At 42.3% G+C, this 25,959-nt stretch overlaps 1 protein-coding gene across 1 annotated transcript in view; it reads left to right on the forward strand.

The window, feature by feature from the left end:
• Positions 1-2,747: 2,747 nt before the first annotated feature.
• Positions 2,748-25,959, forward strand: part of BICC1 (BicC family RNA binding protein 1) — a 92,963-nt gene continuing 69,751 nt past the window's right edge. Inside the window, exon 1 of the mRNA XM_032116350.1 lies at positions 2,748-3,025. Coding sequence (XP_031972241.1) covers positions 2,824-3,025 — 202 coding nt within the window. The 5' untranslated portion in view covers positions 2,748-2,823. The remainder of the gene's footprint in view (positions 3,026-25,959) is intronic.

The following is a 25,959-nucleotide window of genomic DNA, read 5'->3' on the forward strand; positions in this document are numbered from 1 at the left end:
CTCTCTGCATGGTACACCAAAATGAGAAAGATCCTGTTATTCTTTTCTTTGATCAAGCTCCTGGCCCCAGAAAAATGGCCAACGTAAATTGTATGTGCCAAAGTCAACTTCAGCTGATGTTCTTTCTAGCCATTTGATCTTGTATCTGCCAACTTCCACCCATTTCCCCAATTTTATCCACATTTAATATTATGTAGCCATTAAAAATGTGTTTTTCTACTTAGTTCAAGTTTTCAGTGTAACAGGCATTTTATTCTTCCCCTGCAATATACTAGGAAAATAAAATGTCATTTATTCAATTGAAGTGGTAGAGTACTGAATTTAACTATAATAATGCCTAATCACTGTATCCTTCTTAAAGCATTTATATGGATTTAAATAGGAAATTAAAGAGTTTACTTCTTTTTTTTAATCTAAAAGCACATAAAGAAAGGGTTCTTTTCAGTGAATAAAAACTAAACTGTGGACATAATTATATTTAAGAGGTCTTTGATTGATTGTATTATTTATATGGCTGCTGAAAAAAAACTACTGCTGGGCTCAACCAATTGATGGGAAAGAAGATTTCTGTGGTTGTATTGCAGGAATGGATAAAACACAAGGAAAGGGACCTCCCGAATTTCCTACTCTGAGGATCTCTGACTGTAAATCTCACTAATTTTTGAGTGGAAAATACCCAAATAATTGTTTTGCTCAGAGGAGCTAAGCACCTGTAGCTGTTGTGGATTGTAATTGGTGCTGTCAACACTCATGACTTGTGAATATTTGGATTGTGCAATGCACAGGTCCTGGTATCTAGAAGACACACAACTCCAGCTGGTGTTGGTCTGGGGTGAGGCAGCACACTTTGCTGAATTTCAAGTTGTTTTGATAAGGGCAGTGTTCACTTTACCATCTGCAAAAAAAAAAAAAAAAAAAAAAAGGTGCTTAATGACTGTAAACTTCTCAACTGGGAAGGAAAAGACTTTCAGTCTTTCCTAAGACTGCCCCACACACCTAAAATGAGATCACACTACAAGAAAACATTAAGAGAAAGGGAGTTTGCACTGATTTCATGACCTGCATGCATATTTTGTTCTAGTGTTTTTGACTTTAGACATTTTATTTCCCAGGGCCATGAGAAGTATCAGAAGATCTTGTGAGCAGTGAGTTGCCTGCAAGCTGCTGGCTACCATCCACAGAGGTTGAGACCACAAGGAGAATTAAACACTACAATTAAATACTAGAAGTTTCCGCTAAGAATACCTCACTCCATGCACGTAATGTAGAACTGGAATCCTGGGTGTTGTAGAATTCATACTGTCATGGAACTAAGTGGGAAATACATGAAGACTCAGTAAGGCAAAACTTGAACTCTGTAAAAATGAGCGCATTTTGAGACTGGACACAGTGCAGGTCCCATCTAGCTGGAGTACCAGCAAATCTCCTCACAAATGTTCACATGATAACAATTCAAGTTGATGTTATCAGTGAGGTGAGTTCACCATCACGTCAGCTGTAATTTCTGTATTGGGTTCCAGAGTGCGCCCAGCAACCTGGTTTGGCCACCATAAATGCATGGATGCTCCAGCTCTGGAGAGGACAGGTGTCCGCAGTACTGCAGGGTAGGACACCTTGTGGGATTCCAGACCCAGTGCTGCTGGATCATCTTCTATCTAGCAGACTGGAAAACAGCACAAAACAGTGATTAATTGAAACAGAAAGCTTACGTTGGAGGTAGTGCTGTGTAACTTTTTTTGTCAGAGAGGATTTCTCTGATTCAGTAGAAACAACACAGACCCAAAGAAAGCAGGGTGTCCATTCTTACTCTTGTCCAGGTGATTTGGGCAGTCACGCTTGGGCAGTGATCCGCTTCCCGGGCAGTGTCCGGCTGCGGGAACAGCAAAACGCCACCACTGCCACCAGGCCAGTGTGGCAGCCCATGCTGATGTTTCCTCTACACCACTGCGTGCTTCTGGGCTGAAACTGTTTGCCAAGTGGTATGAACTGTGCCGGTGTACATCCAGCTGGGATTCTGGGTGTGGACAAACACAATTCTGCTGGAACGTGAGGGACACATAACCCAGTCTCTTGTGCTGCGGCACAAGGCACTTCTCCGTCACGAGGCTCCGTGCAGCGAAACGTCCGAGCGGGGAGCCAGGCCCTCCTCCCCCGCGGGACGGGATGTGCCAGCCAGGGCACCACGCAGTGACTCCGGGACGCTCGGCAAAGCTGCGGCGAGCTGGTCCCGCCGCGCACAGCGGCGCGTTTCGGGATCGGCTCCGGGCACGGGGTAACCCAGGACCGACACCCGCCGGTCCTGTGTGTGGCCCGGCACCGCACGGTCGCTGCCGACCCGCTCACAGGGTCGGCGGGTCGCCGGATCCGGGGGGATCGCGGCTGAAAGGTCGATCCCAGCTGGCCGGGGACCTCGGCCGGCAGAGACCCCTGCCCAGCACCCTGAGGCGGGGGCGGTGCCGCTGGGGGCGGTGGCATCTCCCCTCTCCTCCCCTGCCCTCCCTCCGTGCCTCCCCGCCCTCGGCCGGGGCCGCAGCGCTGCCCCCTCCCTCCGGGGATATCCCCGGCCCCTCCCCGGCGGGCGGCGGCCCAATGGAGGTGGGGATGCTGTGCGGGCTGCGGGCGGGCTGGGGGCGCCGCCGAGCCGCGGACGCCGCCGGGCCGGGGCCGCGCTCACTCGGCGGGGAGCCGCGGGCAGAGGCGGGCGGCGCCGGGGCTCGGTGCGGCGGCGGCTGGGATGCGCCGGCCGGGCGGCTGTGGGGGCAGATAGCGTCCCGCGGGGAGGCGGCCGAGTGGGGCCCGGGGCGGCGGCCGCCGGGCAGCGCCATGGCGGCGCAGTGCGACCCGCTGAGCGGGTACCTGCCCCAGCCGCTCTCCGACCCGGGCTCCAACAGCGAGCGCAGCGCCGACTCGCCCGCGCCCGGCTCCGAGGAGGACTCGGCCGGGCCGCCGCGGCCCCTGCACAGCCCCGAGTGGGGCGAGGAGCGATTCCGGGTGGACAGGAAGAAACTGGAGGCCATGCTCCAAGGTGAGGGCGGGAGCGGCGGCGGTGCCCGGGGGCGCGAGGCGGTGGCGGCGGCCGGGAGGGGCGAGAGGGGGCCCCGGTCCCCGCCATGCCTTGTCCTGGCTCCCCCTTCCCCGCCGGAACGGGAGCCCCGTCCTGTCAGCTCCTTCCTCGGGTGCTGGACGCGGGCCTGGGTCGGCGGGAGCCCCGCGGGCCGGTCCCGGCTCCGGGCGCTGTCGTGGCCTCCCGCTCTGCCGGGGGAGGCGGCTCCTTGTGCCCCCGGCGCGGAGCCGAGCGCCCCGGCCCCGTACCCCGGGCTGCCCGGTGCCGCTTGGGGCCGCGCCGGCGTCGCGGGTGGTGCCGGTGCCCTGCCCTGCCGGGGCTCGTCCCGCGCCGCGGGGCTGCGGCTCGCAGGGTCCCGGTCCCTCAGAATTCCAGCGGTACGAACATAACATCCCGCTCGGGCAGGGCGGTGCGGGCTCTCGGCTTTCGAGGAACGGGCTAGCGGGCAGGGAGCCGCTGGAGCCGGGCGTCCCGGCTGGAGGAGCGGGCACGGCTCCGCAGAGCTGACAGCGGCCGCCGCTGCCGTGGGACCGGCTCGGCCCTTGGCTCCGCTTTCTGGGATTTTTTTATTGAAGTTTTTTTCTTTCCTTGAGGCTACATATTTTGCTCCAGTATGTTTTGAATTATCTGACTCTCAGTGGAAGTTACGTAGGCAGCTTTTGACAAAACAGGAGTAGTAATTGCTGGTTTTGTTGCTAAAGAGCACATGAGTAGGTTTGAACCAGTTGAGGATGCTGCTGAGCGGGGTAATTCCCCCGGGGTATTCCTGTCTGGTCTGAGGAGCCCGTGAGAACCGAGGATGAGTTTCAGGCCTTACAGTGTCAAATCTTAAGGTGCGTTTGGATCAACAAGAAGAGACGGTGGTGATTTCAAGAGGGCGCTTTTTCCTTTCTAACTACTGTTTTGTAAACATTTAATGTTACACTAACGTGGTAACTCACATATTTATGTACATTTTCAGAACAAACAGACCTGACAAATGTTTCACGTGGTATGTCACAAGGAAGGCATTTCAGTCACTTACTGGAAGTTTTAGGTGCTCCCTGCATGAGCATCCCCTGTCAAGGCTCCTGCCTTCCTCCCTGCAGCGGTGGATGGGAGGCTGCGGGAGCAAGCAGGGGAACAGGAGCTGGTGAGTTGGGTTGGTCACTGAAGAGCTGCGGTTTGACTTGGTGACTACAATGATTGGAATTTTTTTAATTGAGATGCTCTCTCCTGGGGGTGAGTTAATCTTTAATCAGTTAATACTTTAGTGCTAGTAGAAAAATCTCATTATGTAATGCAGTAAAGAGAAAGGAATTTGGAGAAACAGAACAGCAACAACTGTTTGTAAAGATGTGCTCATCAAAAGTGTCTGAAAACCAAAACCACATGGGTATTTCTGTGTAAGAAGTGGTAGAGAAGGGTCAAAAGTTAGAGTTCAGTAAGAAGATGAAGGTTGCCTTAATTTTTCCCTCTAATAGCTAAATAAATTTCCATTATCTCATCCCTCACACAGTCCTTTCTTCTACTGCCCAAGATAGTAAGCATGAAGAGGTAAACAAAGCTCCCAAGCAGAAACCAAATACTGTATAGGTTGTGTGACCCAGCAGAAGCCAGTGTCAAAATAGAAGACTTTCTTTGCTCCTTTTTCAAATTTTCTTATCTTTATAAGAAGAATAAAGTAATAAAAGGTATAGGAGTGATAGAGCACAGTGAGTAAATGCAAGCAGAATACTGCCTGCTTTTTGATGAGAGGTTGCTGTGTGCCCTGTCTAGAATACACATGCTTCAGGTGATGGTTTGAGGAGGTTTTGCATCAGATAGTTATCCTTGTTGTGACCAAAAGTTTGTTGGACTTGGTAATAAGTGCTTTTATGTGAAAATCTGAACTGTCTGGCTTAGTGTTAATGAAAAACTTATTAGGAAACAAGAAGCAGACATAGTAGTCCTTTCTCTCAGAAAACCGAACTGTTTGTTAAACATTGTCACTTTCTGTCACTGTCCTCTCAGTTTCCTCTCTGTACTTTGTAAGTATTTGTCTCATCTCTTGGCTTACAAGCACCTCAAGCACCAAGTACCTCTGTCAGCTCATTGTGAAGCCAGATCTGTAACTGGTAACCAGAAATTCAGAGTCAGTTGTGCTGCTGATTACAAGCCAAACTTGATTTTCTTTTTGAGCTTCTCCCACCGTCCCCACCTTTTGTTTGTCTCCATCTTTTGGGAGTGGAAACTTTGACTTGTCTTCGTAGGAAAGGGACAATGGAAAGGAAGTAGTGTGAACTATCTCCAGAAACAAACTTCTGTTAGATAATTTGTAGGGTTGTGTTCCCTATGGTTTCTAATACCAGATCCTTCACTGGAAGTTCTTAAAATATGCAGAAGTTGCATTATGGAAGAGAAACATCTCTGTAATCCAAGTGGTGATGAGCAGATTTCTTATTTCCGAAAGTTAGCCAATTTTTTACACTTTTTTTTTAAATTCAGGTTGGTATAAATACAGCTTTTTGTTCATATTAGATGCTTAAAGGCTCCTCTTGCTTTTATCAGCTGTTAGAGAGCTTGTTTACATTTGTGAAAGTTACTTTTTAAATGATTAAAAAACTTAGAATCTCTTCTAGTGATCTCCACACCTTTCTTGTAATTTGGAAGAGTGAGAATGCATCATCTTTAGTTCAGTTGTCTTTAAAGCCAAGTTTGAAAGAGCATCTGTTGAAGAAACAGAGGTGCCTTGGTGGCTTTTTTTTTGCTCATCAACCTCTGTTGTTTACTGTGCTAATCATGAAATGTAAGAAAAACTATCTGGGAGAAAGGATATGCAGCAGCTCTGTGTTCAGCTCGGTGCTTCTGTTACTTTTTGCTTTGCTGAATTTTATATGTGTTGCTGCTGTGATTATTTTCATCTTTCCCACAGCTGATGGTTTGTGGACAGTTTCCTGGGGGCTGGGGCTTATCCCAGCGAGGCTCACCTGGGAATAGCAGACTGTGCAGCTCAGGAGGGGACTGGGGCACCTTCCTGTGAGATACAGAGTAACTGCAGTAAGTGCTGTAGCAAGAACTCCTCTTTCAAAAAAGAGGTGCAGGTAGTTTGCTACCAGTTGTATCTGAAGCAGAAATCAAATCTGACTTCAGGTGTCAGAAAATTCTGATAGATTTGAGAGTGCTTTTGCTACCTTCCCCCCCCAAAAAATAATTGTGCTGGTATTTTCTGAACGGTTCTGTTTGGAATATCAGAAATTGCAAAAGCTGTGGTAAAACCCTTGAAAATACGATTTTTTCCTTGTGTCCATCTTCTTTGTACCACTGTTTTATTACTTGCACATAGGTGACTGGAATCATGTCCCTTAAACAAATCTCAGTCTCTACAGTGGGGTGTAAGCTTTCTTATGCTGCATGTCTTCATCAGAGTTTGTTAAACAGATATTTCCAGAATAATTTTTTCTTCTAGGAGGCCAATCTGAGTAAAGCAGTTCAGCTGTTCTCAGCAGTGAGAGAAGATGGTATTTCCTAGCAGCCCAATTAATTACAGCTGCTCTGCAAAAATTCTGGTAAATGCTCAGGTGACTTCATATTGTGGGATGATTTACTTAGTGCATGTTTGAGTGCCTGTTACCATAGCAGCTGAGTATTATTGTAAAAATGCAGAACAGTAAACTTAGGGAAGCTGTCCAGAAAGTATAATCTATCAGCTAATGTTGCAGCAATCAGTAGGCTTAGACAGGTTGGCCATGAACACTAATATAACTCAAACCAAAGAAAGCAACACCTTTTTTTGCTTGCGTGGTGTGTCTCATTTTTGGTTACAGAATGTTATGCCAGTCTTGCATTTCAAATAATCCTTTTTCTTTGTTATGTTCTTTAACAGACATATGTGATTTGTGTGGTTTAAGCACACATGGTTAAATATTTTGTGACTTTATAATGCACTATCACACGATAGTAGCTTGGTAAAAAAAAAAACAAACCCATGATGTTTTTAATAAGAGTCTAAACCTAACAATGATGTGTGGCCCCATATTATATATGGCTCTTTCAGTAAAAAACAAAACTGTGCTTGTTAAAATTCTGTTCTTCTTTGTTCTGTTTTGGATTTTTTTAATGCATCGTTTTTCATTTTGAGGACTCTTCAGAGTAATTTTAATTAGGGATCTAAAACTTTATGGGTGGTGGCTTTTTGTTCTGTGTTTTTATTGGTTTTGTTGGGATTTTTTTCCCTTATGAGGTAATTCAGCATTTGTCTGACTATTTACTGATAAACAAACACATTAAGAAAAGCACAGACCTACATGCCCAGGGAACTCTGAGGAGCACTCAGCAGCACAAGCACCCAGTTTGCTCTTGAGCCCATCTTACAGAGCAGGTTGTGTTGCTACCAGGTGGGCACCTTGGAAAATAGCAGTGGGTTTAGTACTGGCTATACTGGTTATGTCACAGTGTAGCTGGAGTAGGCCAGAATTCCAGGAATCACGTCAATCTGAATTTGTCATGTAGACTCAATTTCTAAAAATAATAGTGGATCACTGATTACTTTCCAGGCAGTTAGGATAGAAGTGCTGTAACAAATTCCCTATGAGCAGCCAGTGCAAGCAGCTCGTTGAGAGGCCTTTGCATAGCTCTGTCCTGCCATTGCAGCCTTGGGTGAGCTCTCCCCCATTCTACTCCCTCTGTTTTGGTGCCCTTTGCCTGTCATGGGGAGCCAGAAAAATGCTCAGCTATTAATTTTCTGCCAAAACAAGCTCTATTTTTCTTAGGGGGGGTGACATGAATACTTAGATAACTTTTTTGCACAGTTTCATCCAGGCGAAACTTACTGTAAATCGATTGTTAATTCCTTTGCCTAAAGGTCACCCCTGAGACCATTGTCTGATCTTGATTGTACTTATGCAATGCCTCTTTCTGATGCCTGGATGATAACCAGCTTTGTTTGCTGATCCATCAGGTGAAACTTGTGTTTAAACAAGTGTATTTTCCATACTTAATGCATAACTGTTGGAAAGTTTACTCCAGTACTTTTCACAGCCTCCTCCACTAGTTTGTTTCATCTACAGAGAATGATAAATCGATAAGTGTGGCAGGCAAATCTTGGGGGAAGAGGAGTGGGGGGAAGAAAAGCACTTTTATTTGAATGTGCTGAAGAAGACAGAGATATTCTAAGAAACCCAGGCCTCTACTGAGTGCTACAAACAATGGCTTTATTAGAAGCTGGACCCTAACAATATGAATTTTGTGCAAGTTGGCTGCCTAACAGGCAATCATAATGGCCCTGACTCTGATGGTTTCTGTGCAGGGAGGGCAAGCTCTGTGTTACATTTATTTGGGGTTTTTATGTTTAAGCGGGAATTACTGATATTCCCCTGGATTTTTGGGGGGTGTTTGTGATGGTGGCAGAAATCTGTACAATAAAACTAAGTGTACTGTGGTCTTTCAAATAACTAGTGTACCTTGCTTGCAACTGAAGTTAAAAATACTCAGTGCTGTTGATTTATACTCCTGTTTACAGTTCCCATGTCCCTGTTGGAGCTCCAAGGGTTGTGAACTATGTTTTGTCTCTGACCAGATTCATACTGAAATATCTCCCTCTTTATTTTAGTGGCTCCTAACCACAGTTGCTTTTCCTAGAGGAAGAATATGTGGGGTTTTTCTACTACATTGTGAGATTTCTGTTGGTGGTTTTTATTATATTTTGTTCCTTGTAATGTGTCAGCATAACCTATACAAGGACATAGTTGTGGGGAAATTGGAACCTTCCTAATAGCATTTACATTTGGTTTTTAACTTATATGTAGCAGGAAAAAAGAATCCAAGTTTTGTCAGGTTTTCAAATCCCTGAAGTGCTGAATAGTCTATTTCTACAAAAAATAAATACATGAAATGCATTTGTGTGACTTGTAGTTCTTGCATTCCATTATTAACAATTGTAATAATACCACTTTCTCAAGTTTCAGTGTTCAAGTAGTACAACGGACTATCATGGTTTGGCATGAGCTGCCGAGTTAAGTATTGCTGGCTTGCACATTCCTGTTGGTTATATTGTAATCTTTACCTCCATTGGAAAATATGTCCTATTTTGAGTACTCATTTCAGGCTCTTGGCTTTATGCCTCTCAAACAATGAAACATGCTAGTTTTCTTTAATTTCAAACCTCTCTGTTGAAGAACTAATAGCTTTTTTTTAAAACATTTTTACAGTAGTGACCTTGACTGAGAAGACTCTGTGGTGACTTTCATGCACTTTGAGCTTAAAAACTAGTATGACTACACGAGTTGGAGTTCAGCTAGAGAAAATAAGCACACCTAATAAGCTATCTGAAGGAACGAGCACTTGATTTAGGAGTTTCTTCTTTGAGATGCTACCTATTAATCAGTGGTAGTTTCTAAAATAATTTTGACTTAAGTAATTCAAACCATTCCTTGCACATAGCCTCAGCTTTTGTTCAGTATTTGTTTTTGTTTCTTGTCTCTGGCCCGGACCAATATGAGTGTATTGCATGAGGCAAATGAACTCTTCATGTTTCGGTGACTTTTATAGCTGATTTATGTAAAGATGTCTGCAGTGATACTCTCTTTACTGGAATAGGAATACATGATTTAAAAAGAAATAGTTTCATGTTAAAGTTTTATTGATGTTTTGAAGGAACGCTCCTGAGTGAGAGTGTTACCTCACTTGATAATACAGTCTAAGGAATCTTAATAACCAACAAGTTCTCTCATGTGTGAAAGCAGTTTTTGGATACTCTTGATGTCTCTGCAGGAAGAGATGGGTGTGATGGATAGGGGGTTGAAAACAAACACGTAACAGTGAACACTAAGTGTCTGAATAGGTCACTTGCCTGGTAGCATAACTTCATTTGATTTTTCTGCTGCAAGCCAGATTTCATGGAGAGGCTGATGGGCATGTAACAACACTGGTCTGTCCCATGTTGTCCTGCTGTGCAGCTCTACTGTAATAGACACTAGGGTGTAGCAACTGGGAAGGCACACCATAGGCATGTGCCTGCAGGACTGCTACAGGAAAACCTCTACTGGGAAACCCACGTGTGTGGGTACATCCCCGAAGCACGCGATGGTAATCCTTGAATAGCAGACAGTGGAACTGCAGGGTTGTGGTCTCCCTCAGGCTGGAGGGGTGTGGTGGGATAGCTCTCGGGACTGGAGTCCTTCAGTGACAGGGTCTTTAGGGTGCGTAGAGTGGGATGCTGAGGAGGATGTGGGGGAGTGGCAGGATTGCAGGGAGCTCTGTCTTGGAGCACACCACCAGCTGTTTGAGAGTGCAGGGTCAGGGGTGCTGGGTGCTTTTACAGGTGGCTGCTACAGACCATCTGATTGGGAAGAAGCAGCAGATGGGGCCTCAAACAACTGGAGGGAGGCTCCTGTTAGCAAGCCTCGATCCCCACAGAGGACTTTAACCCCTCTGTTCCCTGCTGGGACAAGAGCCTGGCAGGACACAAGCCATGGAGGAGGTTTCTGGAATGATTTTGTGACAGCTTCCGGATCAAGGAGGTCACAGCAGGAGCTGGTTTGCTGGGCTTTTTGCTTGCAAGGAAAAATTAATCATGGATGTGAAGATGGAGGGCAGCCATTCAGAGGGACCCTGACAAGCTGGAGAAATGGCCCAAAGGAATTTCACAAAGTTCTGCAAAAGGGAATGTGAAGTGCTGCACCAAGGGAGAAAATAACTGCCCCAGGTTGGGGCCTGACACACTGTGCAGCCCTGGTGAGACACATCTGGAGTGCTGGTGACACATCAGGAGTGCAGCCCTGGTTTCCCCAGTGGCAGAGAGACATGGGCATTCTGGAACAAATCCAGCTAAGGGCTCCAGTGCTGAGGGGGGACTGGAGCAACTGGCACAGGAGGAGAGGCTGAGATGTCTGGGATTGTTTATCTTTAATCTTGAGAAGGCACAGGGAAGACCGTATGAATTGTGTGTGTCAGAGGATATAAGCAGATGGAGTCAGAGTCTTCTCAGTGGTGCCTGACAGGACAAGCAGAAAAATGTCATTTTATGACTCTTCCCCTTTTTCTGAAAAGGAAATAATCCATTAAATCTGCAGACTTTTCAGGTTTTGCAGTGTTCAGTGCTGAGGTGAGGTCACTGCTGTCTCTTTTGAACAGCAAAGGAATCAAAGGATTCTTAACTACAATTTGAATTGTTGAGTTAAAATACTAAATCTGAGATTGGACTGTAATATTAAAGCACAGTGCTTATTAATGTTAGGTATTGAAGATGACTAAAAATACATTTTTCGGTAAATCCTTGGTTAGATACCAGTATTAAAAATAGCAGTTTGCAGCCTGAAAGTGTACTCCAGGGTTGATAAAACTGTGATTGAGTTAGGGGTCAATTTGCCTTCCTCAGGGCATTGAGAAACATCTGCTGGGAAAAATGGTCTGTGCACCCCAGCTTTAACAGTCCTGGTAGGATTTGGTTGTGCTGGCCCCCAAGAAGGGAAGGTGATGGCTGGGACAGGCAGCTGCCGGGGCGGGTCCTGGTTCTCATGCCTACAAGGGATGCTGGGTGCTGTGTTTGGCTGCAGATCGTAGTTTTGGGGTGCTCTGGCCCATGGGAGCACTACTGGAAGATCCCTGCAGCCTGTCTGGCTGAGCTGGGATCCAGATCTGCTGTGGCAGCACTTGAGTGCTGCTGCTTTGCTGCCTTCAGGCAGCTTTTGAAATGATCATCATGCAAGGATGTAGCTGTGGTTAGCTCTGTGTGCTTCTCACCTGCCAGAGATTTTGCTGAGGCTTTATCAGGGTTTGTTCCCAGGGATGGGATAAACTAACTGCACGTTCAGTGATGACTGAGCAGTGGGAGCTGGCTGTGGGCTGGAGTGGCCTTGCTGGTTCCAGTGGTGTAGTTCAGGGACTCTGTGCTCTGGATCACACTACATCCTACTAAACTTTGTGTTCCTGCTGATGGTATGTGAGCAAGCTGTGAAAACAGGACTTGGGAGTGCAGCTGGGATTGGAGCGCAGTCCTGTTATCTCTACTGCTTGGATGCCGGTTGTGTAAACCACAGAAGTACATGTTGCTCAATTCACCCTTCCTGGAAGTGTCTTCCTTGTGCATGTGAGTGAGAACAGGAGGTAACTTGTTCTTCAGGTTTCTTTTGCTTGGAGCTTGAAAGGCTTTTAAAATATCTTTATGAATGTATTGCTTATGGTGAGAAGGACAATAATAGATGATGCATTTAAAAGGCATGAGATTTCCAGTCATTCTGACTGCCTCCCAAGTGGCCAGCTGCCAGCAGCTGTGTCTTGAATTTGGCATCTTGAGATCAACAGTTTATAAATGCTGTGGAGTAAAACTGTAAAACTCTTTTTATTACTTAAATTTTTTTTTCTTTTTTTAATTGCCCAGGCTGATATTTCCTAGAACTTTAAAAATCAGATTTTGGACCATTCCTTTAGTGACTGTGAACTTCTGGGGCACACTGGTCACTTGAGGAGGTGCTTTCCAGGACACCCACACAATCTGCCATCTGAAGATGTTTTGAAGATGAAGTTAGCCCTTGATTAGCGATGCTTTTGTATGCAGTTAAATGTTTTAGCCGTTACCATTTCTAGAAGGGCTCAGATGCAGCCTGGTAGAAATTTTACTGGACTGGAAGGAATAGTCTCTGGTTTGCTGCTTTGAGACTTCGAAAAAATGGCTTTTCTTTGCCCCATCTGATTTGATTGCTGAGCCTTTTCCCAGAGATAGGAAGCTGGTCAGTGTAGCTGGTGCCAGCCACAAGGTATCTGCATTCCCCACTCTGATGCAATTCCAGGGCTTGCCTGATGTGTAAAGGTTGCAGTAAAACTCAGGAAAAATACTTCTTCTGTATAAAATTAGATAAACTTGTATGGAGAAGCTTTTTCATAAATATGAATGTATGCAGTGAGTCCCTATTCCTCTTCTGGCTTTTTGCCTGTTGGGAACATGTGTAGATGCAAGTGAGGCATGAGCCATCCATTTTCCATTTACTAAATGCCTCTGCAGGCCAGGACTCAGAGGCTTTGCAAAATCTTGATTCCATTTTCCCCTAAAAAGACGAATCAGGTCTGTAAGAATGGTTTTCGAGGAAAAATAAGCAGCAATCATTGTGCTTGTGTGGTTATTGTCAGGCTTGAAGTATGTAGATGCTGAGGAATGTTTATTATACTGGGGCTTTTATAGGTACTTTTTTTCCCCTCATCTCATAGAAAAGTTTTTCTAGTTGGTTGGTTTATTTTCCTGTGGCCCTGCCCAACATATTAAGAAGCTATGGGTTGATAATTTTTTTTAGGTCTTTCATCAGTCCTTCTCTACAGCTTTTTAACTTGCAAAAAATAACTTCTATTTGTAGGAGTTATAATGCCACAGGGTTTTTCTCTAGCTGCTAAAATATTACAGAGGTTTTGAAAGCAAAAAATTATAAATAAGAGTATCAAGGAAAGAAAAAAAGAAGCCTCATTCCAGATCATTCAAGTGAAATATATCTGCATATTCAAATTATGTACTTTAAAAGATGGAGCTATGTGTTTCCTCACTTACTTGGCACAAAGTATGTGTAAAAGCTTCAACAATTATCCATATTAGTGATGAGATAACAAGCAGAACAAACCCAAAATACCGTTCTGCTGCTTGTGGAACAGCTCAGATCATGGGCTTCATCTGTTTAAACTTGGTTCTTAGAAAGGAATTATGCTAGATTTCCTTGTGAGGAGAACTTGCAACATTTTTATAATCAAGTTGAGCTAAATGGTCTGTAGTACAACATATCTGAAAATTGGTATGAAGCCAAGTAAATCTGGTCTGAAAGAAGCAATGTTAAAAGATAATTGGAGGGAGAAATTGGTAACACTAGTGGCTTATCCTGTTGTTTTTAAATGCTGTTTTTGTTTTCTGGAACATGTACATACATCTGTGCTGTCCTTACCTCACAGTCACACAGTGGGTCAGGAAAGGACCATGGGGTCATCTATTCCTACCTCCCTGTTCATCCCGGAGCACATGGCACAGGACTGTGTCCAGCTGGGTCTGGAATATCTCCAGTGAGGGATATTGCACACCTTCTCTGAGCAGTCTGTCCCAGTGCTCGGTCACTGCACAGAAAGGAAGTGATGCCTTAGGTTTTAACTTTTATATTTTTCAGATCCTGTGCTGCTTATTATGTAACTCTGAAACTTCATACAGCCTGTTAGCTACTGTTCTCTCATTCTGGCTGGACACAACAAACCCTCTCTAGGTTTGCACTTCAAGGATGCCTTGTTGTCCCAGGCCCTGAAATATGTGCACTAAAGCCTCTGAACAGGGGGCACACTTGAGGTAATTACTTCATTGCCTGAAATTGTTATTGGAGAATTAACCCGGATGCACAAATAGACCAAACTTATAAAATGTGACAAACCCGTGTCCCAGGGTCCTTGTTGGGTGTAGCCTCTTCACTGCCCAAGGTGTACCTTTGAAGGCCTTCAATAAATACCTGCTTTTATTCTCTTCATCTTGTCTAGCCTCTGTTTTCAGGTAGCCATTTCAAGGCATCAGAAGTTCTTCCTCATGTCCAGGTGGAACTTCCTGGGTATCAGCATCTGCTGTTGTCTCTTGTTCTACCTTGCTATGTAAAGCTTTAAATTTCTTGATTGTTTTGATAGTCTAAGGTTCCATGGTGATGTTACCATGTATTCCAAAGTTTTAAATAGATTTTCACCTCTTCCTTTTTTGTTTATAAAGCATTTTTTAATTCTACATACAGGTGATTTTTTTTTTACATTTTAAGCAAACTTTGGTTAGGGAAATCTGTGTTACCACTCTGAATTAGTGGTTTAACCTTTAAGCTTGCCTTTTTACCTTATTGCCAATCCCTTGGTGTCAATGGAGGGCTTTGATTATGTCTATTTTGATTGGCTCTGTTCTGTTCAGGCTGTGCCTGCAATAAATTTATGGCAGTTGAATATGTGAGATTGGTAACTTAAGACCAAGCATCTTGAGAGATGGAAAAAATAATTCCAAAATAAATATTAAGTCAATTATAAGTGATGCAGTGAAACATTCTTACATTTAGTTAGATTGCTGTCTTCTGAAGATATTCCCCATGACCTTTACGGTGAGGTTTGTGTTCCTTGAGGGTCTATAAAGTGGGATGCAGGGTAATTAAACCAAGAGCTTTGTTGTAAGAGAGTTCTTGTACAGAACACAACACTGTGGTACAGAGCCATGATGAGTGAAAGATGAGCCATGTGCCGAACAGAAAGAGGTTAAAATTACCTGTGTTTAAAACCATATCTCTGTGTGTGTAATACTTAGATTTAAATGGAAAAATATACATATGTATTTATGTGTAGTTGAAATGAAGGATACATTTGCATGTCACCCTTGCTGTGATATGGAAGTCCTTTGTTTCATCGAAGGAATATGAGACTTGGTCTCCCTTTTCCTGGACGTGTAAAGCACATCCATGGGTGAGAAGTGCTATAGAGTGGTGAAATATTAAATTACATTAGATGGCCTTTGTTTATATGCAGCTGAAGCAGTTAAAATAGCATTGATTTAAAGAGTCTGGATGTGGAATACATTTTTAAGATACTGTTTTATATAGTGGAAAAGAATCCTGCTATGTCTTTAATTTTTTAGTTAAACAAACACAAGTGCTGTTTCTCTTTAGTAAATTTACTTCCGGAGTGTGTATAAAATAGTGGATAAGAGAGAATCTGTTTCTAATCTGTTCCATGTGCAGAAACAGTGAGTAAATTTGATCAAATCTTTAGTTCTTTATAAGCAATTCCTTTCTGAAATACGAACTTATTCTGCAGAATTTTCTTTTCTTCCTCTGTGTGGAAGACATTACCATCATTAGAGTGCAGAATACATGGATTCTCAATATGTGTGAAATTTTTCAATGCACTAAACAATTGAACATGTAATGATGTTTTCTGGGTTGCTTAGCAGCACTCAGGTTTTTTACTTTAAGTGGTCTTCAGTGACATCTTTAGATTGTTCAGAGACTTGGCAGAAATAAGAAAGTCATTCCAGTGTTTGAGACATGAGGAATCGTTTAAGCTGTGGAAAAAAAAGAGTAGGGTTGGCTTATTGTAAAGTTTTGTATATATTTAATCATTTATAAAACTTTATATTCTGTGTTCTTGTAAATGTTTGAAGGGAGTGAGTGCTAGAATATTATTCTGCTGGATTTTAAGTATAGTTTTAGGTATTTACCACTTGAAAGATGCAAACTCAGACAACAGATAAACTGTATCTGACTGAAGTTTTTTTTAATTGGTTTGTATGTAGTTGGAAGTACGTTTTTTGTGTTTATGTAGAGAGCTGAGGGTTAGTGTTGTTTTGAGAGTGTAATACCAACCAATTAAAACATAAAATGTTAATACACTTTTTTCCTTAGAGGATATCAGTTGCATATTTGCAGGAATCTTTTCATTGGGTGTCTCTCCTGTATCACTGCAGAGCTTCTGTTGGCACTGCCTTCCCTCCAGGCTTGAATAGCCAGCAGAGAGTTTGAGACTGGTTTTAATAACGTGCTAAAGAATTAAATGCTGTCAGCTTCGTGCTACAGTTCTGTGCTGCCTGAGGCTGCTTTTGGTGTCTCTCTTCCCTGCTCCTGCTTTCTGCATTGCGTGAGTTAAAGGAATGTTCATCCTCCAAGTGAAGCAGTGGCTTGGGTCTGGCCACTCCAGGGCTGAGTGAGGCATGGGAGCAGCGAGTGGCTGAGTTAAAGGAAAGATTTACACAACTGCTCGTGCAGGTTAGCCAGACCAGAGGGTTAGTGCAGGGTGTCCAAGCCAAGTTTTTCAGACAGATAGGAAATACTTGCAAAGTGGGAAATCTCGGGACCCAAGAGGCAAACGGAGACGTGACTAAGAGGATTATTAAAGTCCAGTAGCTTTGGATGTGCACAGGAAGGATCTCCCCATACATCGCACGGCAGCCAGGCACGCTGTCTGGAGAGGAGCTGCTCAGTGCTTCTGTTCAGCCTCTCTTCCACTCTCTTTCTGTTTGTACTGTTTTATGGGCGGAGAGGAGGAGAAACTACTCACCAGCTCTGTTCTGCTGCCTCCCAGCAGCGTGATGGATCGAGATCCCTTGGAGCACATTCGGCGTTTCTGCAGCTGGTACCCAGACTTGGGGCTGCTCTGCTTCATGTGAGTGAGAGCAGGCCAAGGGCAGGCAGGGAGAGCTGGGAAGCTGCAGGGGCTGGATGAACACTCAGCTGTGTTCCATCCTCTCCTAAGCTGCCCTTTCAGATAGCATAGATCATTGGTGAGCATCACATTTGAGTGTAGGCTTTGGCGTAGATGCTTTGCTGTGTACCCACCTCGGCTGGGGTTCTTTCCGTGTGATGTGTGTCTCAAAACAGCTACTCTGGTTCATCAGGCCTGCCTCACTGGCATGGAGGCAGTGGCAAGATGGTTGGGATATTTGATATTTGGGTGCATTTTGTTTGCTGCAATAAATCAAAGTCAGATGGCTCAGTGCATGCTGACTTCCACGTTAAAGATGTGAACTGGAGGACTCTGGTGTAGAGCTGCTGATCAGGTGTCAGTCAGCCTGGATTTGCATTGTTCTAATCTAAAGAGAAGAGCCACAGCCACAAAATAATTTTTGCAGTCTTCTGGATGACAGTGGAGACTTTAGGAGTGTAGTTTTGCATACAGCTGAGTATCACTTTGTAAGGGACTGGTGTTGTGCTGTTCTACTCATCATCTTAATGTCTAGCAAATGATTAAAAAATATTTGGGGGAATACACGTATTTTTAAAGTAGATCAATTTTACCTGGTGATGTGAAGGTAATGGTAAACTTCTAGATGAAGCTTCTCATTCTGAAACACATGAAAGTCCTTAGTATTTTGCATTTTGTTGTAATTTAACCCATCTTCCATATCATTTTAATAATCAAAGGAGTAGGAATGTGCTCTTAACAATGTCTAAGTAATTTTATGTCCTGCAAAAGAGTTTAACATCAGCACAAGTGAAAACATGGTTCTCTGTTCTAATTATAAAATAAAATTATCTTTGTGGTCTCTTGTGATTCCCAAGTGATGTAGTCTTCTCAAACATTCTGCTCTTGGGCTGTATTTCTTTTAGTTCAGAAATACAAAGTCAATTTTTATTTTGAGGTAGTCTATGAGTTAAACCTTATTGAATTTAGACAGATAGTGTCTGAACATTATTGAGGACAGAAGTAGAGGTGAAGATGCTGTTTAGGAGGAAGACACCTTTTCTGGTAAGTTAAATAACTTTGAATTCAATTTTTTTAATGTGCTGTAATGACACTTGTTTGTTCTTCTGTAAGTGGTGGTTACTGCTGCAGGTGGATCCCAGGTCAGCTCCTTTTGCTCAAGTACACACTAGTTTGGGATGTTTCTGGCAGGAACTGGTTAATTGCTGCAATATAGAGATTGAAGGGCACTGAACACCTTGGGGGACAGGTGCTTGAGCTAGCTCAGCTCCCTGGTGCTATTCCTTCAGCAATATTTCTTCAGAATAATTTCCTTTTCTGGAGAACCCTCTCTGATCTGTGGTCAGGTGGGCTCATGTAGGCACAGTGAGAGCTGGCTAACATTTCACTGTGACAGCTTAGGCAATGGCACTAAATTTGCTTTTCTTTTCTAAAACAAAGTTTTTCTTCTGACACCTTAAATTTGGTGATTATTTTTCATCAACTTACAGAAAGGATTTGTACGACTTTCTGCACATTGGTTTTGCCAAGGTTGTGGGTTTGTGGTAGCCGAGCAGTCTCATGATTTCAGGGTAACAACTTAAAGAGCTGAAAAGCATTTTATGGTGAAATCCAGTTGACCTGTAACAGAATACCCAAATTCAACCAAAATCAAAACAGAAGAAAAAAATGCAAACAGGAAACATTGCTTTTTTTGGCAGTCTTAATAATAATGGCTTATGAACTCCAGAAATGGAGTATACCATCCAGACTTTCACCTCTGTTAATTCTTTATGGTTTGGGATTTTTTTAAAATTATACGTGGTTGAGATAGGCAGAGACTTTCAGAGTCTTGTGAGCTTCTTTGTAACTTCTGGCTGTTACAATGAACTTTACTCCACAAGAGTAATTTATAAACCTACATGCTTGTCCTTACAAAACAATCTACTGGTCTCCATACAAATTAATTAGTCCTAATTGTATGCACTGCCTCATTATTTTTAGTAATGTGCCAAAAAAAGCAAACAATAGCCAAATTGTGTTTTAAAGGGACAGCTCAAATTGTTGAAATAGCACTGGTAAAAAAAAAAAAAAAAACAGCAGGAAGGAAGAAGCATAAATTAAGTGATAAAGTCATTGTTGGCACAGTAGAAAGCACAGTACTGTCATGTTTATCTGAAGAACAGCATGAATTGTGAAGATTGGAGCCACATCTGATGGGTTATCCCTGTGCTATTGCATATAAGCAATAAACTATATGCAGTTGATAGTTACACTCCTGTATTATTTTTGAGCTCAAGATTAAGTGCTATTGATGGTATATATTGTCTTTAGAGTAAATAAGGTGCATGTGTTTATAATTTTACTGGTTTTAGAATATCTGGATTTCAATATCAGGAGATGGTGTTCTGAATATTGGGCTTGCATTTCTCTGAGTATATCGACTTCTTTCAACTGTAAAGGCAGACTTGATATAAAAATCACCCACAGTCTCTGCAAACTTAGGGACTTGGAAAATTCCTAGGGATTAATTGCAACTCTAGGAAGACCCAGTTAAATAAAGTCAATAGTAGGAGGCTTTGCTTAATACCTATCATGTGTGGGTAGGGCTGTGTTTGCCATTTTTCTGCAGGAGGCACTGTGTAGTTTATTCTGAGTGGATGCTTCCACTGTAGGGAGGGTTTTTCTGAACTGGAAATGCCCATTTTCCCTGGTGGTGTTTGCATGTACTGTGTGACAGCAGGGCTGAGCACAGCTTCATTTCCCTGTATGGGGACTTGTTCTTACCCTTTCTCAACACATTTATGATTCAAGATCTCTGACTCTACCTGTGTAACTTAGTGTTCAACCTTCTTCCTCTTCCAGTGCAGTCTCCTGCTGTTTACTCTGCTTAAAGACTCCTGAAACATGAACTTTCCAAACATTCAGCAGGGGAACTAGAGCAGCAAGTCCTCAGTTTTTTCCCTTTCTCCTTGGTTTTAAAGCTAATCCATTTTAACTGCAGGAAGAACGTATTTCTTTCTGTTGGCTGCTTTCTGCACAAAGCTTTGGTTCACATTGTGGAACATCTTGAAATCTATATAATTGTAATGGAAGAAGAATGTTAGGAATCTTTTGTGGACAATTTTTTTTTTTTTTCTCAAAGCAGAGCTTTCTGGATGGCGAAGAGCAAAGGCTGTCATAGCTTTTTTAACTTTTTTGTTCTTCAGTAGCAGGCATTTTCATATTCAAGGGCTCCGTGATCTATCCTCTCCTTCCTTTCTCAGGAAAATAATTGTTGGGTTGGCAATTTTAAGTGAAATAATAGCCTTAAATTTTCAGTTTTCAGCTTGTGGTACACTGCTGCTTTGTTTTGTTTTTATTTTTCTCCTGGATGGCTTTGTGGCTTATTCAGCATTATTCCAGGCTTTGCATAGTTCTTGCAAACCTGTGGGAATACTGACCTGGCTTTTTCCATCCTGAGTTGCTCTGTGTGATTAAAAAAGCTGAAATGAAGGTCAGAGGCTCAATATATTGAGAACAGCACAGTTTAAGAGGTTGTTCTGTGGAGGGAGTTTTTTGTTAAATTAAAAGCATTAGGCGTTATGTTGGTTTTATTATATATTATATATTTACTATTACCTATTTTTATTTTTTTTTAACTTGTAAGTTAACTTGTGGAACTTCCAAGAACTCTAAATCTCACCCAATATGTGAAAGACTTCTTTCCTGAGGGCCTGATAAAGCTTAGAGGAAGTAACAGAGGACTTGGAAAATGACAGGTTTTTCTGTGATTGTGATACTTTCCTGTATGCATTGCAATTTGGTGTTGAAAAATTACATGGCTTGAAATAGTCATCAGAGAGAGAGGCTGAGTTACAGCCTGTTCACCTCTTACATAAACTGTGTGTTTCTTACTGGGGGGGTTTTGCTCCTGCTATTCATTGTTCATCATCTACTACACATTTTGATAGAGAATGAAAACCTAAAGCAATTTTTTTCAATATTTCTTAACTGGATCTGCTTATGACTAGAACAAGGCTTTGTTGCATGTTTTATTTTTGTTTTTAAAATGAACTACTAGCTGGTGTTCACTGGAAACAGTAGCCAAATGTGGGCACATAAGGGGTATTGACCAATCTGTGCTCCAGGGTGGTGGTGGTGATTGTTTCTCACTGAAAAACAAAGCTAAGATCCCCTTGGCTGTCAAGTGGCAACAGTGCCATTATATTTTTACTCTTCAGCAAAACTGAGTGCTTAGGGCTTGGTTTATTGTTAATGCTGTTGAACATAAAACACATTGGTTTTGGTTGAAGAAACTACTGATGGCTGTTGCAAACACACATGTAGTCACTCACTTTTTATTGATGGGTAGCTCATTTCTTTCACAGCAAGCTGACCCCAGTACATGCTTATTTATGTCTGGGAATGCTGACTTTGAGCTACTTCCCCCTGCTCTCAAGTGGACTGTATTTCCTTAGGAAGGTTTGCTGTTCAAGGCCCCCTTGCCCGTTTGAAACAAAACTGTTGTTTGAGTTGAGAAATCAGGCCTTTGCACGGCGTTCTTGTTTTCCCACATACCAGCATACAGATGTGGTTCCTGCAAATTAAAAATACCCTGTTTGTGTAACTGAATTGGAAGTACCTTATGTATGTGCCTGCTTGTTTTTTATATCATATGAATCACACACAGGGACTTCTCAGGAGCAAACATGGCTCCATAAATAAATAAAAGAGCCCTTTTTCCTGTATTGGCTGTCTTTATCATTCCTAGCTAGAATTATTCTCAAGAGCAATCTCTTGCTAGTGTTCCCTGTGTATGGCTCTTGTCTGGGCTGATTTTAAAGACTTTTGGATAATATTTTTCCTTTTGCCAGGCTTCCTTGATACTTAAGTTGATGCTTTATGGCACTTATTTCTTGGCCTGTTTTAAAAAGAACCTCATCAATAGTTCTGTACTGGTTTAGTAAAAGCTTGCTTTCCTGTGGTTTCCAGTCTAATTTATGCTGCCATAACAATCTAATCTTTATCTAATTATCAGATGACACTTTAAGATTTTTGTTGTCCAAAAACTGGCTGTGATTTTGGTTTTATTCACTATTGAGTCCAGAGAGTGGCATTATGCTCCTTGATTATAAAAGATACTATAAAATTGCTAAGTGTCCTATGTCAGCTCAGCCTCAACAGATCTGGATGTATGTATTAATTACATCAGTTAATTATGATTGCTTCTAAGATCACCAACTGCCAGGTAATAGGGCAAATAGCAAGGTTTGAACGTAGACTTGATTTTTCTCTTTGGTTCACTGACATTCCTTCCAGATTACTAAGATTTCCGTGTCACTTGGAAAGTGAGTGTTTTGGCAAAAGCTTTATGTAAGCATGAGACACATGGGCAATATTTATAAAAACTGGGATATTTTGCAAGTGCAACATGTTGGGAGATGTTACACAATGCTCAGCCCATAGTGGCTTTTATGAACAGGTGGTAATGTCATTCTGTGTTTGGTGATAAAGAATTGTTTGTGTATTTGTTACTGGAAAAAGAGTTGATACTTGACATAATACAGAGAAAAAACACTGACAAACTTTTACGGAAAAGATCCAAATTGAGTAACACTGAGCAAAAATGGTAAGAAAGTCCTGAAAACAGCATTGCATTAAATCATCTGTTCTAACATCTTGCTACTTAAGCCTCTTTCTGTTTGCAAAAATATGATATTTCTTGAGCTAAAGCCCCCATGCAGGAACTGGAGGCAGAAGTGGGCCTAATATTAATTCCTTACTTGTTATTGTTTGTTTTTCTAGATTTTGGCAGAAATTGCACATTCTTTGTTTTAAATTTTCACGTCCCCACACTTGACATTTTATATCCCTTAAGTTTACAAGTTTCTTTCCAGTTTATTTTGCATGAACTTAAAGGGGTTTGTATAGTATCAGCTCTTCTAAGCAGGACTTTCCTGAGTCTTGAACATAAAAAAGGGGAATTTAATTTCAGAAATAGTCAAGGTTTCTAGATAAGTTTGAGTTGTGTAACTCAGAATTCCAGTTGTCTAACCACAAAACAATGCTTTCTTGTTTACTTGTGGTCATTAATTTAGCTTAAGCATTTCCTGCACTGTATCACAAGGTTGTGTAAATGCAGCTTTGTAGAGTTTTCCTGACTTATATATTTCTTGTAAACAGCAGTTGTAGAAATAGTTTTGAGTCCATAAAAATACAAATTAGATAGCAGGGGGCCAGATGCAAGTCTTTGAGATCGTACAGTGTAGTCAGTGATTTGCTTGTGCTTGAAAAGAAAGGAATCTCAGGATTTGAGTAACATATTTTGGGCCTGTTTGTGTAGGCAACATAACTTCAGCTCTCCACTTCCTGCCTGGTCCTCAAACGCCTCGCTCGGTTTCATAAGGTTTGAATAAAAGGTTCAGCAGCCCACAAAGGCTGGCTTTCAAGTCTTGGTACACACACTCCTAAGTGATGTTTATTTAGAGTTAGTCTGATGCCCACAGCAGGTTTCGGATGGGTTTGAGCAGTCCAGGCGACTACTGGGGGTTTCACCCCTCTGCAGGGCTGCTTCCTGGCTGCTGAAAAGCGCAAATGAGGGTTTCTCTTGCCTTGCAAGTGTAGCAGTTCAAAGGTGTTGCCAGGACTTTGCAGTCCCCTGGGAGCATTTCAGCTACCTTGTGGCAGGACCTCACCTCTAGGAGGTGGAAATCACGAGGAGTCCAGTGGTTAATGCAGCTGGCTTTGTAAAAACTATCTGTTTATTGACTTGGGCTGGGGGGAGCTGTGTGTCTCCCATGCAGCCAGAAGATGTAGTTTGAAAACCAAGAAAAATTAACTTGAGCATGTTAATGTATATGAAAGCATGGCCCAAAAATACCTACAGGGTTTGATGGCTGAGCCATAAAATTGGTAATAATCTTTATTCCTCTAAGATGTTCATTTATTTTTATTTAAGTACTGCAAAATTTGCATCCTTGACTAATTTTGTTTTCTTGAGATCAGCCAAATTTAGGAGCAGTCCCCATGTGAAGAGGGCTAACAACCTAGATCAGTGCTTGAAGGTCAAGAGGCAGTTAAAACTTCTCATCCACGTGTAGCCTTCAGTGATGTGTGCTTCCAGCATGCCTGTGTTCAATTTCAGAAAGAGCTTTGGGATCTTTGAGGGACAAATCTCATGGCATTGAGGTATTTGAATAAATATTGCTGTATGTTCTGCTGGATAAGATTTTGGTTGTTTGGTTTTTTTTAAACCTTTAGGTGAATAACTTGTGGTCTCTCTCTTTTGCTTCTGTCACGCACAGCATGAGCTCAATTTCATAATACCTGTGCCATCATGCATTTTTTGGAGTGTAAAGCACTTCTCAGTGAAACAGTGACTTTGCTGCTTGCTTGTGTAACTTGAAATTCCACTTGTATATGCCATCTTACCCTTGGTTTGGCAAGAATACTCAGGTTTTCTGAAATAGTGTATAGCAAACTAAACACAGTATCAACATGATTTATCCTCCTGTTCAGCTCCTCTTCCACTGTAGAGAAAATTGTTGTAGGTTTTCTGTAGTTACTGATGAAAAATTAACGAGAAATAGATGGTAAAAGAATGTAATTATTGTTCACATGCATTTTGCAAGGATTTGCTACATTCAGCGAACTTCTCATAGAAGATGATTTACTTTGAAAAACTCATTGGAAATAAAAAGAAGTGCTACTAGTGGAAGTGCAGAATTTCCTGTGGAGTTGTATCTTTTTGTCCAGAAGAGGCTTTGTCCTGGTGCCAGCTTAGAGCACTGTTTTTCTGGATATGTACATCTGCTGAGTCTGAGTCCAGAGCTGTTTATATCTGTAGTGCTGCCTCAGTGAAGAAGCAGGTAGGATTTCCCAGGTGGAGTAGTTTAACTTGGGAGATTAAAACTAACATAATTGGTTTAATTTATTTTTGTTTAACACCCTAAAATCAGAATGCTTTTGCTTGTCTTAAGCTAGCTGTCCTCTTTTTTTGCTAAAAGTCCACAATTCTAAATTAAAAGATAATAGATTATTCTTAACACCTTATGCAGTCCACATCTCCTAATGTGGTGTGATTGGAGCTGGTATGGATGCCAGGCTTCTGGCTAAGTTTTACCACTGTAATGTAAACCAGTCCTTTTATTTTACTGTAAACTGTGTCTAGAAATCCTAATTCTACAGCTTGACATTCTTCATTCACTGGGAATGTGCATCTTTTTATTTACATGCATGCACATAAACAGAATAATTTGGCAGCTGTATACAGAAGTTGTGTTTTTTAACATGGGAACTGTTCATAAGAAAAGTTCATGTAGCTGATGAAAATGTGCACATAAAACCAGCTGTGAAAATAAAACTTGTTCACCTTTACCAGAAGGGTCTAGACTTCTGTTGTGCTTTGATCTTCTTACCTAAACAATTATTTCATTTCCTTAGTTTCTTAAAAGCAGAAAGATCTTGGTATTGTGAGTAAACTTGAGTTTGGCAAAGTAACTTATATCACTGTATTTTTGTGCTGATACATAATTTGGATTTCTTGCCTAGCAAGTACATGGAAAAATGGGTGACAAGTTGGTGCACACTGTGTTGTGGTGGTGCACAGCTCTAAACTGGATGCATGGGCGAGTTTATTTCCTCTGCTTCCACCCTCTGGGGGGATCCATCCCACTCTCTCTTTACACATCTGCTTTGCAACTTCCTCAGTGATGTTACTTGAATAAATTGTTTTGGTTCTTGAGTCAAGCAAATGAGCTTGCATTCTTCAAATGTTATCTAGGTTATGATGGTGTCTAAGA

This window comes from Corvus moneduloides, chromosome 8 (genome assembly GCF_009650955.1).
Source record: "Corvus moneduloides isolate bCorMon1 chromosome 8, bCorMon1.pri, whole genome shotgun sequence".
Taxonomy (NCBI): domain Eukaryota; kingdom Metazoa; phylum Chordata; class Aves; order Passeriformes; family Corvidae; genus Corvus; species Corvus moneduloides.